The 21,228-nt window shown below is 44.3% G+C and overlaps 3 protein-coding genes and 1 non-coding gene across 4 annotated transcripts; 3 read left to right on the top strand and 1 right to left on the bottom strand.

Annotated features, from left to right (window-relative positions):
- Window positions 1–9,925: 9,925 nt before the first annotated feature.
- Window positions 9,926–10,948, top strand: LOC26535595. The gene is made up of 2 exons (XM_015193643.2): window positions 9,926–10,499; window positions 10,562–10,948. The coding sequence occupies exons 1-2, from the start codon at window positions 10,476–10,478 to the stop codon at window positions 10,730–10,732; spliced, it is 195 nt and encodes a 64-aa protein (XP_015049129.2). The 5' UTR covers window positions 9,926–10,475; the 3' UTR covers window positions 10,733–10,948.
- A 118-nt stretch (window positions 10,949–11,066) lies between these two features.
- On the top strand, window positions 11,067–11,895 carry LOC6538949. The gene is made up of 4 exons (XM_002099416.3): window positions 11,067–11,154; window positions 11,215–11,370; window positions 11,437–11,604; window positions 11,653–11,895. The coding sequence occupies exons 1-4, from the start codon at window positions 11,098–11,100 to the stop codon at window positions 11,806–11,808; spliced, it is 537 nt and encodes a 178-aa protein (XP_002099452.1). The 5' UTR covers window positions 11,067–11,097; the 3' UTR covers window positions 11,809–11,895.
- On the bottom strand, window positions 11,816–18,355 carry LOC6538948 (cytochrome P450 4c3). Its single transcript, XM_002099415.4, has 8 exons — window positions 17,935–18,355; window positions 14,757–14,872; window positions 14,578–14,694; window positions 14,352–14,511; window positions 14,193–14,262; window positions 12,710–12,998; window positions 12,371–12,650; window positions 11,816–12,314 (listed from the first exon to the last, which is right to left on the bottom strand). The coding sequence occupies exons 1-8, from the start codon at window positions 18,167–18,169 to the stop codon at window positions 11,974–11,976; spliced, it is 1,608 nt and encodes a 535-aa protein (XP_002099451.1). The 5' UTR covers window positions 18,170–18,355; the 3' UTR covers window positions 11,816–11,973.
- A 2,561-nt stretch (window positions 18,356–20,916) lies between these two features.
- Window positions 20,917–21,081, top strand: LOC6538947. Its single transcript, XR_005561859.1, has one exon. It is a non-coding gene; the product is annotated as a U1 spliceosomal RNA (small nuclear RNA).
- Window positions 21,082–21,228: the final 147 nt, after the last annotated feature.

The following is a 21,228-nucleotide window of genomic DNA, read 5'->3' as shown; positions in this document are numbered from 1 at the left end:
AACTTGCTACATGATATCTTAGCTATTTATTGATTATATAGACTGGCTATTTGTAGCATTCGTTATATTTTGAACTCTCAGAACGTGCGACTGGCATAACCCAGATTGCAGATAGACTTGAAATGATAATCGCGTTGAGCGCGGGCCCTCGAAACACTGAAGCCACTCGAGTTGCTCAGACCTGCTCGAGTTTGCCGCCTTTGAACTCACCGTCACACATTCGCTCAGTTACGTAAATGTGGCACAATGTTAGCGGACTCACTGGTGGACTGGCACTCCAGCGATCCACGCACTCAGAAGGGGCGAGTTTCACCTGAGTGCCGATGATGCAGTACAATATGATGATAAAGGGTTCTCCACCTGCGTGGTGCAAGGTCCGACTTTCACTGCTGTTTGCCCATCAAAGGGTTTTCAGCACCCCGGGGAAATTCGGTTTTGCGTTGGCGTAATTACACAGTGTCCTTTGTGACCCTTTGGCCAAATCCCCGACTTTCATATTGATGACAAGCTGTCTATTTCTATTTCGGGCCCAGAGCTGTGGGCATTTACCAGGTCGTATTTCAATTATAAGGGCAACCGAAATTAGACTTTCGACTTTCGTTTGATAAAACGGGGAACCGCGTTTTCGCCACTGGTATCTACTGTTATCTAGCGAACCCATGGAAAGAAAATGGCGTTCGCTTTTTCCATCCAAATGGGGTATACGTGCCGCGTAGTGTGTCTGCCATTTGGAGGGGGATCGCTTAAGTGTCCGGGGAAGAAAACTCATCATCCTTTGATGCTGGCAACAGGAAAACTTAATGCCGAACATTCGAGCAGTCGCACGCACCTCAAGAAATTGAAATGCCACGGCGCGCCAAAGTGTCAGATATCCAGGGAAATGGGAAATGTGGAATGGTGGGGCATGGGGCATGGAGCTTCCCCCTTTCAGATTTACATCCACACACATTCGCGTCGTCACATTTTCTCGTTTTCCCCGCATTCGCCGCTTTCCTTTTTTAAGCAACTACCGAAAAGTTCACCGGCAGCGCAGTTGAAAAGTTCAGAGCATTTCGGAGCCATTGCTCAGTCGCCAAAGTAATCCGGCCTAATCCCGAAACATGACGAAATGAAATACGATGGTGCGTAGGGAGATGCGACAACAACAGCAACAAAGCGGGCTCGCTTTCCCATTTCCCATCTCCACAACCCCACCACTCTGCCCTCTTCCCATCTCACTGCCCATTTCCCAGCTCACAAATCCCCAGCCGACTGAACTAATTTTGTATGCCTTATGATGATGGTGAAAAACCACGCGGGTAGCGAGCGGATTCCCTGGCAACTCTTTCGCAAAATGGCGGCATTGATTTCCCTTTCCTGTTTGCCCCCCAAAAAACCGCCTGCCCCCTGCCCCCTTCCCCTCCCGCAGCCACCCCCGCTGTCCTTGAGGACGAAGTCAATTTTCAGGATTTGCGGCCAGTCTTACATTCCTTAGCGAAAAATCTCTCCGTTTCTCTATGGAAAGCACTTCCCTTCAAGCAGTCAATAAACTATACAAACACACGTGCACTGCGAGAAATCTTTAGTACCAAGTAAGTCAATTTGTGCATAAATTGGCATTATGAGCAATTACGGAAATTAAACATACATGATCCGCAGTAAAACTTGTACATCACATTTAAAAAGGTACCTTGAATTTCTTGAAATTTTCTTGTTGTGTAAGTGTGGCAAGGGTTTTCCCATCCTCCGAAAAAGTGCGTTTGTGTGTGTGTTCTGTGTATTAGTTTGCGTGGCATGTCCTTGTTGACATTGCCATTGGAAATGCGAGAGATACGCGCAATATTCGCACAGCTGAGAGGTTACAGCCACCTACAGTTCAATCAAACCGCCAAAGTAAATTACGATGCTAATTAATAAAGGCCAGGATGCCACACAGAAGCCTTCCACCAACCCACCACCCACCAGCATCAGCAGCACCACCCCCTCGTCACACACCCATGGCCACGTAGACAGCGCCACTCTGGCCGCATATCGATTTAAATTAATTTCTGTTAGAGGATGCTCAAGCGAAAATCCTCCTTTACCGTAAAGTACTTGTAACCAAGTGGCTGCTGGCACACGTCGGAAAAATGGAAAAAGCAAGCTGGCTTTTCCCAGCAACAGCAGAAGTAAACGGGGGGCGGGGGAGAAAAACAAATTAAGCGACGCCGAAGGAGCCGCATAATTTCGGAGCCTGCAGAGAAATATGATGACATCTGTGCGGAACTCCTCCTGGGCACAAGTTACATCGATTGCTGTCCGATTTATGCAGGGCACGTGGAAAAAGGAGCGGAAAATGTTGAGCACGGATGGCAGGAAAACAGGAGCGGAAAACTCTACGCACATTTTGCACCGCCGTCCGGATATTTGTACTTACCCCCCTACCTCCCCGCGCCGCTTATCTCCAGCCACTCGTCGAAAACTCGCTGATTATTCACTCCCTTTCGATTGGTTTGTTTCTTTTGGCACTCGCTGCTCACTGCTCACTGGCCACGCCCACAGATGGCGCGCCGCTTTCAGGGGGCGTTGCCTCTTTGTGTGCTATATGTGTTACATGCGCACGGGGCGGCTACGCAATTTCCCCAGGACCTTCGCAAAACAGAGAGAGCGCAGGACTTCTCCTCTCGACTGTTGCACTTCTTGGGTTCTTGGGACGAGCACTTTGGGACTTTGGGACTTTGACTTTGGAAAATCAGCTGTTCGAATGGTAATTACCTCGAGTTTGGAGACACTCGCAGGGGAAGATGCGGAGGGGGGGGGCAGCTCAGACCGCCACCAGAGATGGAAATTGGACTCGGGGACTCGGAAGCTAGACATAATCAATTAAGGGTGCGGATATGCCCGCCTGGACAGACGTCAATCGGCTGATGGCAATAAGTGTAATGGCAGTGGGCACATCCGCCACAAAGGATCAATGTGAGTTGATTAGGGGTTTAATAAAAATGGTATTAAGTAGATTTACTGCTATGATCAGTCTCAAAGGAGGTAGACAATCGTGTTGCTCACATAATCACTTACCAAAGGTAACGAAGCCAGTTAACCTAATTCTTCTCCTCTAACTTAGTTGGTACTTTTAACCCATTTTGCATTGCTCAACGACTTTGCCGCAACGACTTCAAAGGCAGCCGGGATTCTCGACTGTGTAACCAGTCACAAAAATATAAAAATAGGCTACCAACCGCCGAAAATTCCACTTCAAACATGGCAGACCCTGAGTGCTTCGGTGGGCGGTTGTGGGTGGTGAATGGTGGGTGGTGGGTTCTTTCAACTTTTACCGCCGTGCGGCTTCAAAAAGGGCCGACGACAAATGATCTTCGGCCGCCGAAACGCCGAAACGTTGAATCGCCGAAGTTATCGCGCCCTATTAGCCATTTTATCGACACTCCACGTAATGACGCAGTTTCCGTCCGCACATAATTAATTAATAAATCAAGGCGGCCAGCGAAAGCAACAGTTGCCACATCATCATCACGGCCAGCAGGAGTACAAAACAAAGCAGAAACAGCAACAAACAGAAGCTGAAGAATTCTTATCACCTGATTCTTGGGGGTGGAGCGGTTTGGGGGGGCCAAGGTAATCCATCAATTTTTTTTGGGCAAACGAGCGAAAAAAACACGAAACGAAACGAAACGAACGAGCAAGAAAAACTAACAAAGCAAATGCAGAAGGCACATCACAGACACCGCCGCCCATGTCGAAAAGTTTGATTTTTGGCTTTTTATGCGCACGGATTAAATTGGGGATTACAATATCAAAATGTTTGCTTATGATTTATAGCGCCCGAAAGACAGCAGCCGCACTCGCAGTGGGTGGGGGCGGTGGGCGGCAGTGGGTGGCAGTGGGCGGCGGTGGGCGTGGCTGACAGCAGGAGTGAGAGTGGGAGTACCGGTCGGCTGACTATACCACATATACTCATACCCATAGACCGCGTTGCCAGTGTCGCCTGGTCTCAGCGATCCGCAGTTCTACACTGAAAGAATGTCAATGGCCGATGTCAGATAAGACAGCATGATATCTTAACTTGAAGTTTATTAAAGCGCCTTGATATATGGAAAGATGGTTATTTGCATGGAGACAAGGCTAGTATTGCTCACTGTAAGTATTTCGTGTATTTTCATAATATTAAACCATACTTTTGGATTTCATTTATCTATGAAATTATATAGATAGTAATATATTTTAAATCTTTTGTGTGTAAGTTTATTTTTCTTTCTTAAATATTTTTTCCAGTACATGTCCGCCGACTCATTGGCCCGCTGCGTGGGGAACCTGAAAATTATTGGACTGCCTTAGTCCGGTGGTTCAACTGCGTAAGCCAGCGGATCAAAACGGCGGCTTCCCCGACTTCCCCACCTTCCACGCCCCTCCCAACGACGACGACGACGACGACGAAGTTCCGACGTTGATGTAGCGGAGCGGTAAGAGGTGTGATTACAGATTTATCCATCACACTAGCTTGGTATTTACCATATTCCATATACCATATTCCGTATATCGTATTCCCAGTGCCCTGTTGGACAGGCAGGTGCCGGTTTCCTGCGGCATTCCCACGGCGGCACTGGGGGCCTAGTTTTCGGTTTCGGTGTGTGTGCCCGAGGATTAGGAGATGATGTCTTGGGCTAACTACTGCATTTGTCGTGGGCTTTTAGGGGAGGAAGTGGCACTGCGATCCCACGATTCTATTCGATATGTGGCTAGTGGCGATCAGCTGTTGCTCCGGATTGCCGCTTATCTCGTTTACCCAACTGGAGGTGATAATCCACACTGGAAATAGATTTGCAGCAGTTCCCAGGGCGCCAATGAGCGCCAGACCTTGACCTTAAGTGGTGTGAATTGTGGGAGTCTATAATAAGGTTTGTTTCATTAGAATCATGAACTATTTCTCACACTAATCAGGCAGTTGAAGTTACTATGTAAGTCTATACTTCTGACTTACAATAAATAAGCGAAATGCTTTTAGTCAATGCAGCTACTTTTTCTGTAAGCTACGATTTTACAGATTTCCGCGAATCCTCGAATGCAAATAAGTTTCTTTTTTGGTTGGAAAAGCGGTTTCCGCGAGACTTTGACATTTGAATACTTTGTTATTTTTATACCTTCAAATTAAAAAAGCAAAGGCGTGCGCTTCTTTATTTTCCCGCCCAGCGAGGGGGTGGGTAAGGGGGAGAGGGTGAAGGGAGGGGTGGGGTGTTCGAGGGGTGGCCAAATTGTACTGGCACTCAGTGCGAGGGGTTTGTCATCGTTTTGCCGGTTGACTGGTGCGCGTGAGAAATCCTTGACACGCGCGAACGCTTTCGAAATGCAAAAATAAATAATTTCAATTTAAATTCCTTGTTATTTTATTTTTGTTTTCTTTTTTCAGAGCTTTGTTTTCTTTGACTGCGTACTGCTGACTGTGTCTGTGGCTGTGTTGGAGGTGCAATTGTGGATGGAAAATACGAGCAGAACATAAGTTTTCCTATTGTTTTCATTTTGATTTCAGTCGCCAAATAAGGGTGCGATCTATCTAGCCAGCCACCCCTGTCATAATTTTCGGGGGGCGAAATTAATTAGATTCTGCGGGGTTTGTCGCGAAGATGAGTCTTTTGTACTTCCAGCTGAAAGAACTTGTAATTATTATATTATACTTATTATAAAAGTTACTTGTAATTAGTTAGCCATAACTGCACTGAGAAAAGCCTCGTCTATCTGGGTTTTCGCCATTAAATGCTTAGCTACCAACTACCAAACTGGCTACTGCATGATTCTGGCCGCATTGTGCTCTCTTTATTGTTTATTGTTTATTGTTCATTGTTAATTGTTAATAGTTTAGTGTTTGTTGTTTATTGGGCCGTATTGCAGTGCTGTCCGTGAGTGGTCTGCGCCTCTAACGCCTTTGCCCTCCAGTTTTTCCCAACGGCCACTCCACCGAAAGTGGCTGGCTATCAGTAACTGTGGCTGCGGCTAAGCTAGCTTGTCAATTTTGTATAAAATTTATTGTTTTATTTGCGCCAGGTTCGCCACCTTTTTGTTTTTCAGACGCTCACTTGCCAGTTGTTGCTGTTTTTGCTGCTGTTTCTCTGGCTGGTTTCAGTTTCAGTTTTCTGTTTCGGGTCGCAGTGAAATTATTTACATTTTGCTGATTGCGCCCGTTTTTGCATTGCCATTCGGCGGGAGGTTTGCCAGTCATAAAGCGAGCTGTTTGCCCTCGTCTCGTACTCGAAATCGCCCGCCGAGTATACATACGAATGCGAATGCGAATATATGTGAATATAGATGTGAATGCGAATATATGTGAGTATATATAGTGGGCCCTGGAGAGGGCCATAAAACTTGCGATGCAATTGCACAGCCACAAATGTTTGCTCAATTTACGATCGCAGTTGCTGACGGAGGTGGCAATCAACAACTGTTGCATGTGCCTCCATGCTCCTCCATGTGCCTCCATGTGCCTCCATGCTCCTCCATGTGCCTTCATGTGGCCAGGGTCGTCCGCTTTGCCAAAGATCGAACATAATCTCACACGCCGGAGAACTAATCACAATTGGCAGCTGATTGTCCGCTGACTCAGAGTCATATGATGATGTCGCAGGGCGTTGACAGCCAACGGACACTTCACTGACAGCACAAATAATATATGTAGGTGCAAAAGACGAAAAACGAAACTAACTCAAAATATATATAGCACGATTGAACGGGCGAGAGAGGGAAACCCAAGTTGGCAACGCTGCGTATGAGCAATGCAGGGGCAGCGATTCCCAAATGGCTGGCGAAAACTGAACGACGACGGCAAATGAAGCAACAAAATTCAGCAGCAGCAGCCGCAGATTAAGAACCTTTTAAGGGGATTAATGATTTTAATTTTTTCCGTGCATTCTGTTTGCCTTGTTTCCGTTTTCCGACGCTTCACTTTCATTGGGGTATACCAACTGGTCGCTTGACTTTGAAAAGGGGGTGAAAAAATGATTGGAATCAAATAAAAGTTGTTCTAAGGAATATTATGAAATAAATGTTTTGGATTATATACATTATTAAGGATTATAAATATTTATGCACGTTGAAGTAGCTCTAACTAATTCGTAAATATACACAGCTTAAAAATATATAATATAAGTTAAAGCATAATCTTTAATCTATTTATTAGCTACAGAGCTGGAAGGGTATTACTAGCATCGACTTGACGTGGCCCTTGTGATTTTTTCAGGCACTGTGTGGACCGCTCCTGCCTCACGTTGCCGGCACATTTGTTTGCTCTGCCATTTCCGTTGGCCTGGCCAAATGCCAGGCAAGGACATGCATGGCCAGCTCGCTTTTGGCTGGCAACTCGGCCACTTCCGCTTCCGCTGCCCCTCTGCGTCAACCCCGCCTCTTCCGGTTTGTTTGTTGCGCGCATTAAGCTAATTATGGCCAAATAAAGTGAGACGAAACGAAAAGCGCGCTACGAGCAAACAGAAGAATATATCCGTATCCTCTAGCCCGCAACCTGCAACCCGCCACCCGAATCCCGTGTCATCCGGCATCCTGTGTCCTCCGTCCTGTGTCCTTTGTCCTCGTATGCATGCCGGCACTTAACTTTCACTGCCCTCCTCTCTTTTTGCGGCCGGGTTTTTTGATTGTTTTTCAATTTTCTGCATTGTTAAACTTTTGCTTCCCATGTTGCGCCTTGTTTAATTTGCCGCCTGTGGCACGTGACAGTGGCGTTGGCAGCAAGTGCACCACCCAACCAGCAGCCACCCAACGCCATCCATCGCCAACGCCGACACGTGTCCTTGCTGGAAAATCAGGAGCCAGAGTTTCCAAATTTCCAAATTTCAGCAACAGCAGCAGCTGTTTAATGGCTGCCTGCCGTTGGCAAATATTTTGCTTGTGCTACAACCAAATCAATTTTGTATGCTCGCCCAAATGGAATACGAATACGAGTTTGCCAGTGTCCTTGCACCCCCTACTACCTCCCCCCACTACCTCCTCCCAACTCCACCCACCTCCTTCCTGGACTGGTGGTCACGTGTCGCTGCAGTCGCGCCTCCTTCGCTTTGTCTGCTAATCTATCAAAGGCGCTGGCAGCACACCAAATTGAGTTTGTTTGGATATCATTTCCATTGGCGAGGACACGGACTCGCAGGAGGAACAGTAACAGGACTCCGGACCGGACTCGAAGGCTACCTGCCACGGAAGCGGATGGGGTTCTCCTCCACTTGCGGTCCATTGTGAAATCTTGTCTTTTGTCTGCACTGGGAAAAAAGAAATGTAAAAACGAGCCTTGGGATAGAAATCACTTTACTTCAATAAATAATACTCTGTTACTCTGATGGTAATTTTATTTATAACTATGCACCTTTTTCTGGCAGTGTGTCTGCCTCGCTTTCCCACCATTTCCGGGCGCGTTGACGTCAATCAAATTAGACCCATCCCGGAGCATCGGGGGTCGGCCAAAGTTCACACATCAAATTATGTCAGGGTGGGTTTGGATTCGGATTCGGGTTTGGGTTCGGAGACGGAGACGGAGTCCCCCTGGATGATGCCGGTTCTGGCGACAGGATAACGTCGCTGCTAACTTGCGATTTGCGTTTGTAAATGTTTTTCTAATCAGATTTGTGTGCTATCCACGAGGGAGTGCAATTTGTTTTGATGTCGCAGGCGCAATCCGGTTAAGTGACATCCGGGTAGATAGTCGTGGTTGGGGGAAGTACGGAGAGTTGGCATAATTACCCCGGCACTTGGATAGCATATGCTGCTGCTGAAAGATTCGCCGGAAAATGAGTGGCCAAGCTTCCGTTCACATGACACACATTGCACACCAAACACACACAACACACATACATAGCTCACTTGGTCAGTGGCCAATTGTGATCGATTGGTTTTAAAGTCCGGCCGTAAACTAAAGCAAACAATAATCGCTGGCATTGTAAATGCATAAACCCACATATAAAGTGCGGTTGCAGTGGCAATCGATTTATTGCCACGACTCCTCGTAAGTGGGTGAGTTTTTCGCCAGACGCTTCGATCGATAGGAATCGTCATGATTTCAGGGCCACTTCTCCGTGTCCCTCTTCTTCGGCCAGTGCCAGTGGTGATCACCCTTTTTTTTCACCGACCACCATTTTCCAGCTCGGGAATTAGTTTTTAAGCCCTTTGCGTTCCCTGGATTTTTATTGCATTTGCCAAGATTTTGCCATTCTAATTGATTGTTTGCCCATTCCGGCGCAGGAGTCGCATTGGTCGCTTATCGTCGCCGGTTATCGATCTAGCTATCTATCTTTCTATCTATCTATCTATCTATCTATGTATCTATGTATCTGGCCAGCTATCTTTTCCTGCTCCGATTCGAGTTATCTAACGGCGACTGGGAAAATATGCGCATAATATCCATTCAGATATACACATACCCACTTATTTGTCCGCCGCATTTATTTGTGCATTACAAACCATGAGCACACTTAAGTAGCCTTTAAGCTCTGGCGCCGCTCTATTTTGCAAAAAAAAAAAAATTACAAAACGATGATAGATACAAGAAAAAGAAGTTGAGGAAAGGGTGTAGACAGATAGCGCCGTTTGTGGATATCCTCTGTATCAAATATATATTCCCCAAAAGCCCTTCTTAATTCAGAGATGTACAAACAATTTTATTTGAGCACCGCACAGTGATCGATTTTGCATCTTAGACTTAAACATTATCCCAATCAAACTGGTTTGATCTCATGAAAAAATCCTTTCCACTCAAATGACATAAATATATATAATAGCAAAGATATACTCATAATTTCAAAGGTAGCTTGCATTATTTTCAAAGGTTTCGGTAGTTGGGTTTGGAAATTAGTTTTAAGTGCGTCATATAAAATTATCTGATTAATCGACTTAACGACTTTTTTTTGATTAGAATTTAATACATCGATTAAGTATTAAAGCTAATGCATCGTAAAAATATTTGTGAACGAAGCTGGGTTATTTGTTGGACTGCAGCTTGACTTGGGGCTATATGGTTGTGAAAACTTATCCGAATAGGATTCGAAATTATGTTACCGATGGACTTGAAATACCAACTCTTAATCATTATAATACTTTACTCAGTGAATATGGTAAGTTTCAAAAGAGAAGCGAATTAATTCTGTAGTCCCTTCTGGTAGAGCACTTCTGTCTTCGAGTTTACAAATATCAAATGCACCTCCCTGGATAAGAAATTTGATAGCTTTGAGTACTGCCATTTGAAGTCTGTGAACCGCACTTTCAAATACGTATCACTTAAAGTTAATATGTATGTGCTTCCTGTTACCAATGTCAAGGTAAAGTTAAAAAAGGTAAAATATCCATTATAAGAATATGTTCTCCCATTTTAGGTTAACTTTGCTCTTCTCAAGAAGTTTAGTGGATACAAGCCGTTTCTATACAACATCACTGCGGATGCCTGCAGAGTGCTGAAGTATCCAAAGTCCAAACCGGTTGTTGGATTTTTCTACAGTCTCTTTAGCCATCACTCCAACATGAACCACACTTGTCCCTTCAATGTAGGAAAAACCAAATGTGCGGGTAAAAAATTCTATGAGTAACACTTGAGTTTCACTTGCAGCACGATATTATTGTGGACAAGCTGCCTGCCGACTTTGTAAACACGAAAATTACTAAAACTTTGCCATTTCCCGTGGGAGATTATCTCTTCGATTCCAAATGGATAATTAATAATGTAAATCGAGCGGAGGTTAAAGTTTATGGAACTCTAACGAACTCTAACGAACTCTAAAATAAAGATTTTAAATAAACTCAGTTAATTAAAAGCTAAGCATTTTTATATTTTTACTGACCGATGCTGCAAAAGTAAGAAAAAAGAGAAGGATTGACTACCAAATTCGAATTTAACTTAAGCTTGCAAATGAAATGTAGTCACTGAAAATACAAAAAAAAATCTCAGAAATGCGTTTTCAGAATGGAATGTTGAATGGACTGTGACGAATTAAAATAACATTATTACGAAATTAGATACAATCAAATTGCTCAGATTAGTTCGTAATTAAATTGCGTTTAATGTGTTGTACTTTTGTATTTTTTGTTGATTTGTGGCAGTGTTTAACCGAATCTCCTTAAGACAGGTTCGCTGTGCTTTTCACCATGTGCAAATTCATAAAACTGATCAACATCATATTGCTTCTATATCTGGTCAAAGAAGTATGAATGCTGTGCATTTAATGAAGTATTATTGCATTTATACCTGCACTTTTCTTTAAGATATCCACGGCTGTGGAATTTACGAATGTCAAGTGCAACTCGTGGAATAAAACGTTTGCTGATTTTGAGTATTGCCATCTGAAGTCGATCAACCGAAGTTTTAAGTACTTGTCGCTGAAAGTAAACCTATACAAGGTGCCTATAACCAAAGTGAAGGTTAGTTCTGACCCGAATGAATACTTTATCAGGAGTTGAATGCATATTTAAATGTTTCATTTGCAGGTGAACTTCTCTTTACTTAAACGTTACAATGGCTACAAGCCTTTTCTATACAACATCACAGTGGATGCCTGCAAAGTGCTGAGACAGCCGAAATCCAATCTCATCTTTGGCTTCTTTTACGGCCTGTTTAAAAAACACTCCAACATGAACCACACCTGTCCCTACGATGTAAGCATATTAATTACGCAGTTAATTACTTTCTAATTTAAATTTCAGCATGATATAATCGTTGAGAAGCTGCCCACAAGCTTTCTGAATCAACAAATAACCGGAGAGCTCAAGTTTCCACATGGCGAGTACCTTTTCCACTCCGACTGGTATGCATATGGAGTTAATCGCGCCACCGTAGATTTCTATTACTCACTTTCATGAATACTGGTACTTTAAACAAATGAGGTTTATTCCTAGGTTATAAAGTTTCCATCGGTTACAAAGTTTAACATAAACTAATCTCTATACGTAATATATCTAATTATTTACAACTGGGCTTTGGATCGAAGCGAATGGGGCAAGTTCCGGGGCAGGGAATCACTGGCTCTAATCCCTTGGAGTAATCTTAACCCGCAGGCCATCCTTGGGCCGCAGAATGAGCTCGCCCAGCAGTGTGAGATCCTCCCGGCGATCCACGGCCTCGATTTTGTACTTCCTTAGGACGGTGGAAATCACGGCCTTCTCCTCCAGAATGGCGAACTTCTGGCCAATGCAGTTGCGCGGTCCGGCGCTGAAGGGTATGTAGGCGAAGGGGTGGCGTCCGGCGCAGTTCTCCGGCAGGAAGTTGTCCGGATTGAACTGCTCCGGCTTGGGGAAGACACGCGGATTGCGGTGCAGGGCGTAGGTCATAATGATGGCCTGCGTTCCAGCGGGCACAATCTTGCCACCTATGCAAGGGAAACTGATTAGAGAAGCTGTCGCAGGGAAAAGCTGAAGATCTTACCTATGTTCACATCCTCGCCCACCATCCTGGCCATCATGGGGACACTGGGAAAGAGGCGCAGCGAGTCCTTGATGCAGCACTCCAGGTAACGCATGTCCAGCAGATTCTTCATGGTGGCCGGCGTCTCCTTGTCGTCGCCGAAGATCGAGTCCAGCTCCTCCGCCACGCGCTCCTGGTACTCCGGATGGCAGCCCAGCAGGAAGAGGGTCCAGGAAATGGCCGCGGAGGTGGTGTCGTGGCCCTCGAACATGAAGGTGTCCACCTCCTCGCGGATGTCCTCCTGCAAAGGAATTTCAATGTAAATAAGTTATTTCATAAATTTTAAGTTTTGCTACGCACATTAGAAAGCACAGTGCCTTCCTTGGAGGCATCGATGAGGAGATCCAGGAAGGCCAGGCGCTTCTTCTTGCCCAGGTCATCGTAGGCATCGGGTGCGTTGTTGTTATTGTTGTTGTTGTTCTCCTGGAGAATGGCCAACTCCGCCTTCCGCTCGCGGATGACCATGTTGGAGAAACCGTGCAGCGTGTTTATATAGCTCTGGTGGAGCTTGTAGTCCGCGGTGAGGCTGAAGATGAAGTCGCTCTGCAGCCAAATCTTCGCCTGGCGACTCTGCACTATCGATCCAATGCTGCGGAAGGGAAAACAACATTTCAACACTTGCGAGCTCAAAGTTCAAGGGCAGTTTTCTTTCATTTCTAAACGGAAAGTTTTGCTGGTTTTTTAATAGTTAAGCAATGTCATATATATTTGTCTCACAGGGAATGGGAAATGAGAAAGTGTTGCGTTAAATTGAAACCTAGTCAACTGTGCACTGGGTGTGTGTGTGCTCCATGAGGCGTGGGACAGGAGGAGGATGGTCCGGTGCTGTCTGTTATCAGCTTGGAAGCACTTCAAGCATCCCATTGACATCTTAATCTCGCATATTTTGCGCTTGGATGCACTGCCACCCACTGTCGGGTGGGGGAGGGGACAGGAAAAGGGGGGGGTAAATGGTTCAGGAGGCGAAAGGACATGTGTATCTAAAGGGTGTCTTCTTTGCTGACAGCTGTTCTGACAGCTCTCGATATTAAACTGCTGCCACAACGCTGATAACTCCGAAAGAGTTGTATGTGCTATTGATGTTTTTATTCCCAGTGGTCGCCGGTTTTATGATATATTTTAATTACACAACGTACAGTAATTCAGGTTATTTCGTTACTGGATTTCATGGGATTTCATTTCAAATGTACCTCTCCAAAAGTATGCTGAGAAATCATTCAGTAATTCGGTACTACTCCAAAATAATGAGTTGCATATCTTCAGGCTGACAACAGATTTTCTTAATCAATTTGTATTTCATTATTAAGCTAAAATTTTTTTTAAGTAAAGTTTTTGCTGCTAAATTAAGTACAACTTTTCACTGTTGTGCATAGCAACAATTTGTGCTGCTGAAATTGCTTACTGCATATAGCCACACATTTTGTTTTATTATAATCAAGAGATCAATAATAAAAATCAAAAAGGAAACGACTTGAAGTAGCCAATAGCAGTTTCAATCAATTTCGGTCGTAAACTCAAAGGAGGCCTAATGCTATATATCAGATATACATTTTATGAATGCCATTTATGACTGTAATTGAAACCAGATCAACAAATCTTTCACACTTAGCGGCAGCATGGATAACACGAAAAACCAATTGCTTCAAAATGATTACAAGTAATTTGGCGCAATTTCGGTCACAATGAAAACGTTTCAAAGACAGGATGTTTTATGAATCTGAGCATTGATTGGAAAACAAGCAATTTTCTTTAGTTTCATTTCAAGTCATTGAGAATAACTTACCCGTAGACCGCCTTCACATACTCCGATTCACTGTTGCTCTGTGCGTAGATTCTGCGACCCATGGCGGTTTCTGTGAATCGAGTTACGTTCGCAATTAGCCACGAATAATGTCACCCGATCTGGAAGACACATCCGATCTCCAGCGGCACTGACACTCACCACAAACAATGTCCAAGGTGCAGAGCGTGACGTAGGGGAACAGATTGAACGCCTCGCTGCCCACCTCCACCGCCAGTTTTCTGGCCAAGACTGCGCTCTGCTCATTGAAGACGTCAATGAAGTCGTCCAAGATTTTGAAGTGGAACGCAGGCGTCAGAATCTGTGAATTAAGTTTTAAAAAAATAATTACCCATAATAGTGGCAAGGACAACTGAAAAGGACTCACCTTCCTGCGGGAGTGCCACTTGCGATCTGTGCTGGTGAGCAGACCTTCGCCCAGCCAAGGATGCAGATAGTCGTAGTCGTGGCTCTTGTTCACAAACTTCTGGCTGTTCAGTATGGGCTGATGCACAATTGTATCCAAATTAGTTATTTCCACAGTAAAGCCTTTTAGGACAAACTCACCTCCACGGTTTCGGGCTCGAAGAGGAGCACTCTGGGCGCCGTTCCCTGCCAAACGCGATTGATTCCGATACGCGTGCCCCACAATTTTTGCATGCCGATGACGCGATTGAAGAGCTCTGCAAAATAATAGGAGTTGGTCGGAAAACCAGTTTAGTTTGGTTGGCTCGAGCAAAATGGGTGGGTGGTTATCACTCTGGATTCATTAACTTGTGTGTGGCCAACTAAGTTTGTAAATATTTTTGCTGTAATTTTATGTAATTCGTAGAAGTCAGAGTAATTATATCCGACCCCATGAAGGTCGCCTCAATTGCTTTCTTTGTGGCCCAGTTAATAAGCCGGGCTTTTCTCGGCCGAAACTTTGGCCGAAACACGTTACTCATAGGCAAGACATAGAGAGGCAGAAGATGTAAACATGTTTATGTGTCGCAGCGCAGCTCATGTGTGTTGCATTAATTAAAAGATGAAACACACAACGCAAACAGCGCTGCGCGGCCATTCAGCAATCTCTGTCTCTAATAATGATTTTATGTAACCCCACCGCCCGAAAAGCGAATCGCTATTTCGCGACCATCAGGTGGGGCATTTCTCAGGTGAGACTCTTCCATCGGAAGTTGGCGTTTGGCCAGCGAATGTGGAGCTCTCCGCAAGAAATCACCTCTCATGCAATCTCGTTTTGCCGCTCTAGGGGTCACTCCATTATCAACTAGGTGCGTCTATGTGTCATTATTATTATTTAAGCTAATTTTAAACATGTGGAAAAGTGTAGAGTGAATGTGTATCTGTGATAAACCCAATAGTTAGCAAATTGAAGTGGTAATACGGGAATAACGCCACCGAGTGAAAGTATTTGTGGGATTTTGTCTAGAACAAAGATCGCTCGATTGCGAAAAGGGAAAACTTAATCTAAGCCAAGTCTGAGTCGCCACACCTTAGCTGTTTCATTTGAGACTCAAGAGGTCGTATCAGTAATGGAAACAAACCTATTTATTTTACGGTAGGCGCATTTTGCTACCCTACCTCAGGGATTTCCCTTCGCAACAAAGTTTGGTAGATGTGTGTCATTTGAGCGGACTGCAATTACGTAGGCAATTTGGTATAATTTGCGATTGTCACAATTTCTTGGCTGACATTGGTGGTGCAGATTAAAAAGCAGTTACCAGAACGAAATCCCCCCGAAAAACAGCTACTTGAATAAAATCCATGACCCCCGTTTGGTTCGCAGTAGAACTCTGAACTGAAAGCTCAGAACTGGAAACCCGTTTGAGCCTTGGGGCAACACTCCACATCATTCCACTCCAAATGCTGCCGAGCTGCCTCTTCAATAGCCCAACTACCCGAGGTATCTTGGAAAATGTTTGCGATCAAGAACCGCTTGACCTTCAGCCCCCGACTTGCTGCAACATCATATTTCATTTTTCATTTTTCATTTTATTCAACTTTTTTAGCACTTAACAAAAGCCTCGTAATTGCGCTGGCAAAAAGACGGCGGCCACTTCGAGATTCGTTCTTAAATTAAATTATAAAAAAAATTAATAAAACTCACTGGCTGCTAATCGGTCCATAAATTATATGCAAGTTGCTCGCTCGCCTTGGCAGAAATATTCTTGAGCAAGTCTTTTGATTTTATCGCGACCTTAGAGTTTTGATTGTGGATGGCACGAATTAGCAAGGCATTTCTCTGCCTAATCAAACTGGTTTCTAAGGTTCTTTTCGACCACAATCGAAGCAAATCGAAGCAGGTTGTAAATCTGTTAAATGTAAATGCTAATTGGGCTAGATGGGGAGCATTGAGAGAACCCAAAGAACCCCCAAATTAAGTATCCAAAACTTGATTTGGGCTTGAAAGCCACAAAGCCCAAGACAAAGAACTCGAAACGGAAACGAATTGAATCCATTGGTGCTTAGCACCCATCGAATGAGTAGCAATTCTTCATACGTTTATCAAATCCATTTCCTACACGATTCCACTGCAGTGGCCAAGAGTCGAATTCGAAATCGAACTTGTATCTTGTATCTTGTATCTGGTATCTGGCTCTTCCGCATTGAAATTTATGCTAATTCGCCGTGCCTTCAAATGGGGGGAGGTTGCAAAACGCCGGATCCGCGGAATGCGAATTAATCAGCGCCCCTCGATCGATTGAGAATCGGATTCAAGCCGGGTCCAATTACGTTGGCTATATTATGCCATTCAGTGTCAAGATCAAGTCCGCTTTTGGGCCTTTTCTTCTTTATATTTTTCTTGGCCCAAAGCTCTGAGTTTATGGCTATTTTTATCACTGCGTCGAGTCGAGTGTTTGTCGAGCTTGTTATGTGAATGATTTATGAGCGGCTTCTGGCTGCTGTTTCGTCACCGATTCTTCATATTCGGTAATTGTTTTTCAGATGGGCAAACAAATTCACCTAAATTGCGTGTGAAATGACGGCTTGAATTGCCTTTTGTCCGGTGAAAGTCGACGGATCCGGCCTTATATCGAGATATCACACGTAATTCGCGTTGTTTGTATGAGTTTGCTTTTTAAGTTGCTTTGCAGAGAAATAATTAGTTAAATTATGCAAAAGTGGGTAGCTCTTCTTCGCCGTAGTAACTTTCCCGCCATTTAAATTCATTAGAATTATGCCAAAGTTGCACGCTCAATTGCACGCTGAAAGTCTCGACGACTTTTTCACGTTTTATTTGCCTCCAATCGACGATGTGGCGTATCGCAAACAAATACAAAATTTGTTAATTAAATTATGTGTTTCGCCGGACGACGAAACAAAGAGCAGCAGAAAATGCATAAATCACAGCTTATTGCAATCTAATTTTTTTTTTTAGCAAGTTTTCGCATTTTGAAATGTTTGCCCGGCGGTTCTATAAACCAATTAGCAGTTGGCTCTAAAGAGACCACGAACTTGACCAAAATATCTTGGCCACACCATCCATCTTCCGCAACGAAAGTGAAGATCAGACATTTGGACATTTGGACATTCGGAATGTAAAGTTCATTAACACTGGTGTTTAAGAGATATACGAATCATTTCGAGACTTGGATGACTGCCTCATTGGGAGCTGATCACAGAAAAATTAGCACCTGCTCGTCGGCGCTTGTTTGCCCTACTAATCAGCCAGTGACTCAGGGTCAATATCACTAACTAGAGCAGTAAGAATTTGTGATTCCAAGCACTCCAATCCACTCACCGTCGTGATCCACATTCATTTCGATGGCGTTGCCCAGGAAGGGCATGGCCGCAGGACCCGGGATCTTTTCGATGTACTTCACCAGTCGGGATCGGCGCTTGTTGTAGACGACGAGGAAGATCAGAATGGAGCCCAGCAGGAAGACCGTGATCGGGGAGTAGCCGGATATCACTTGGCCCACTTTCGAGAGCAGTATGCTCTCGGCCATTAACGAGCTTATCACTTTCGAGGACATCTTCGCGGAGTATCTATCACAGATCCACAATCAGTTCAGTCTTTACTTCAGCTTTAACTTCACTTTCTATTTGCTATGTATCTTTGTATCTATGTATCTTTGTATCCTTATCGGATAGCACGGAGATTCGAACCCGGACCCGGCGACTCAACAAGCGCTGCGAACTCCAATAGACAACTAACCGAAAAACCGAGATTGCACAAAAATTTAAAAAGAAGTGCTAAAAATTTCGGGCCAAGCGTTTCGGGTTTCGGGTTTCGAGCTCTCGTCTCGCGAACTCGGCTTTGAATCGCATTTGTATCTCAGGCTGAGTATCTGCGCCAGTATTCGTGAGTATCTCGATCTCTTAGCCGGGTGCGCCAGTAGTGGTAATAGCGATAGACACACAAACAAAGTCGGGGCAAAAAAGGTGGCCAAAACAAGCGACTTGCAGTCGCATTGTTGCCTAGATGACTGGGCCTTTCGACTGTTTATGGGACCTACAAATCGCTGCAGTTTGGATTGCGATTTCATATGTGACGTTTGTGTACTTTTTAGCCTCCTAGGGCATTTCCAATTTCAATTCCAGTTCAAATTCGATGCTTTGTCAATGCTGAAGAAAGCTGTGCCAAAAGGGAATACCTGTTTTCAAATGCAGATATTTGCGAAACGTGTTTCTATGCAAATTCGCTATGGTCTCAAAAGCCATTTATATTGAACTTGAACTAAATCTGTTCTTTTTTTTAATTAATCGCTATAGCATCACTAGTTTGAAATATTATGAAATTGCCAGTAGAACCTCTTCTTGCTGTGCCAAAATGCCACAGCAGCAGTTTTGAGTTTCGTATATCAAAAATTGAATGGGTTAGAGCAGTAAGTCTTCGCCTTAGCTGCCAACCTATTGATTCGCATATTTTCTTACTAAGCGCTTTTGTAGCTCGCCCTTGTGCCTGAATTGCAAACTTCACGAGCTGAAAGATCTCATCAAATTCAGTCGGCGAAGAGGGGCGTTCACTTGTCAACCCTTTTCGAAGTCTATTGAAAGTTATAGGATTGGATTGGGATCGGAGGTTTAGTTCCGCCCAGACATAGCCAGATAGCCAGATAGCCAGACAGCCTTGACTGGCTTTTTGCAAGAAGGTTGGCACTGGGATAAAGCCGCTTGATTCTACGATCGCCCATTAACTGCAGCTTCGGATCTCATTATAAATGTGCAATTAAAACCAGCGCTTAAACGCACTGTCATGTCCGCTAGTAGACACTTAATAATGGGAGCGTTTGATTCGAGGGTTTCAGACACCGTTTTCCGATTCTGATAGACACACAACCTTCGTGAGTCAGAAGATTCTTGGATCATTAGCGATAGCTCGAGGTGGAGATCGAGATTGAGTTCGACATTCAGATCCGATTGTGTGTTAAATGTTAAATGTAATCCAAGGTTAGGAGGAAGTTTCCTTGTGTCCAAACCAACCGAACCATCCAACAAACTCGTGCCCGTTCTTATTGATGAAGATCGAGTTGGAACCAGCGTAACTCGTTTTGGGTTCTTAGCTAACAATATTAATATTATTTCCCCGTCTGCGTTTCGTTTTGGGTTTCGTTTCTTTTTTCCACTTTGTAAACCAAGGAACCTGTTCTCATGGGACCCATAGAACCTCGTATTACTGATGCCCAACTAAAGACTTAACCACTCCAGAGATTGTGACATAATCCCAGAAATAAAATACCTTTTTTTTGGTACGGTCAATATATTATAGAACCGGACCCGAAGTCCCCAATCTAGAATTCTAAACACACTTTTGCATATCAAAATAGGAAGCCTATGGAAGAGTTCAATCGAAAGGTCAGGCATTGTAACAAATTTCTTTGAAAGCCGATGTCGCATTACAATCGACTTTATGGCTAAGAAGGCGAGTGATTACGAAACCCGGAGACTGAAAATAATGTCTAGGAAGTGGAAGAAACCGCCGAGCGACTCGTTCTTTAATTAAAGAAGAATTAACAGCTTCGCTGGGGAAAAAGCGCCAAGTCACTGCTCGCAACCACTTGTGTTTTCATTTAACCATTTTATCATCTAATTCTGCGTATTTCTGTTTACTTTATATAGACATGCAATTCCACAGCAGATTAGAGCACAACACACAGACCATCGCTCTTAGAAACTCAAGTAGCTCAGGGGCTTCCCCCTCGACGGCGTCTGTTGTGATGCTCTTTGTTTTGATGGTTTTGCTACTGGACTATGGCGATGATAATTTGCCTACGTGCAGTCGATCCATGACTGATTTGCAGCGGATCCGGATCCGAATCCAAATCCAAATCCAAATCCGACTCCAATATCCGAGCATCTCGCATGTCGCATGTCTGTGCTAATTGCTAAGAGGCGGTGGGCATCGTGAATAACTCTATGCGGAGGGCTATTTTCAAGATCAAGGGCAGCAGTCGATACGAGTGGTATGCATTCATCTTCCTGCTTGGTCAGGTTTTAAGAAGTGCAGACAAACGAGAAGAGAAGGCTGGCCAGAGATGACCATCATATCATTCTATTATATATCTTTAACGATAATATCTGATAAGTACTACTAATAGTGTATGATATGTTATTCAGCCTTCTTACAATACTGTTGGCATTCATGAATATGTGTGATTTATTTTACACACACAAGTGCAGAGTAGGCCATTCAGGGTAGTTTCCGTCTAGAATTCCCTACAATTCCCAACAAGTTCTGGCAGTTTCCTTGTGGAAACCCTACAGTCGAGCGGCGAAGAGCATACTTACCTGGCGTAGAGGTCAACCGTGATCACGAAGGCGGTTCCTCCGGAGTGAGACTTGGCCATTGCACCCCGGCTGAGTTGACCTCTGCGATTATTCCTAATGTGAATAACTCGTGCGTGCTATTTTTGGTAGCCGGGAATGGCGTTCGCGCCGTCCCGAACTGAATAATACATTTAAATATGATTAAGTACTAAGTTAGTATTAGAGCTCAAGTGCCATATAGATACACTTCCTAATCAGGATACTTAATTTATTCAGATTTGCATAATAATGACCGTTTAACGGTTGCTCACATTTCTACGTGAGT

Source organism: Drosophila yakuba, chromosome 3R (assembly GCF_016746365.2).
Source record: "Drosophila yakuba strain Tai18E2 chromosome 3R, Prin_Dyak_Tai18E2_2.1, whole genome shotgun sequence".
NCBI classification, from domain to species: Eukaryota; Metazoa; Arthropoda; class Insecta; order Diptera; family Drosophilidae; genus Drosophila; species Drosophila yakuba.
This window is presented reverse-complemented; position numbering and strand designations above follow the sequence as displayed.

Bases quoted from the DNA above. Each gene is read 5' to 3' on its own strand.
- LOC26535595 (XM_015193643.2), top strand. From the start codon at position 10,476: ATGAACCACACTTGTCCCTTCAAT. The intron at 10,500-10,561 runs GTAGGAAAAACC...TTTCACTTGCAG, and splicing joins ACCACACTTGTCCCTTCAAT to CACGATATTATTGTGGACAA.
- LOC6538949 (XM_002099416.3), top strand. From the start codon at position 11,098: ATGTGCAAATTCATAAAACTGATCAACATCATATTGCTTCTATATCTG. The intron at 11,155-11,214 runs GTATGAATGCTG...CTTTTCTTTAAG, and splicing joins TTCTATATCTGGTCAAAGAA to ATATCCACGGCTGTGGAATT. The intron at 11,605-11,652 runs GTAAGCATATTA...TTTAAATTTCAG, and splicing joins ACCACACCTGTCCCTACGAT to CATGATATAATCGTTGAGAA.
- LOC6538948 (XM_002099415.4), bottom strand. From the start codon at position 18,169: ATGTCCTCGAAAGTGATAAGCTCGTTAATGGCCGAGAGCATACTGCTC. The intron at 14,695-14,756 runs GTGAGTTTGTCC...ATTGTGCATCAG, and splicing joins TCGAGCCCGAAACCGTGGAG to CCCATACTGAACAGCCAGAA. The intron at 14,512-14,577 runs GTGAGTCCTTTT...CTTAATTCACAG, and splicing joins AGTGGCACTCCCGCAGGAAG to ATTCTGACGCCTGCGTTCCA.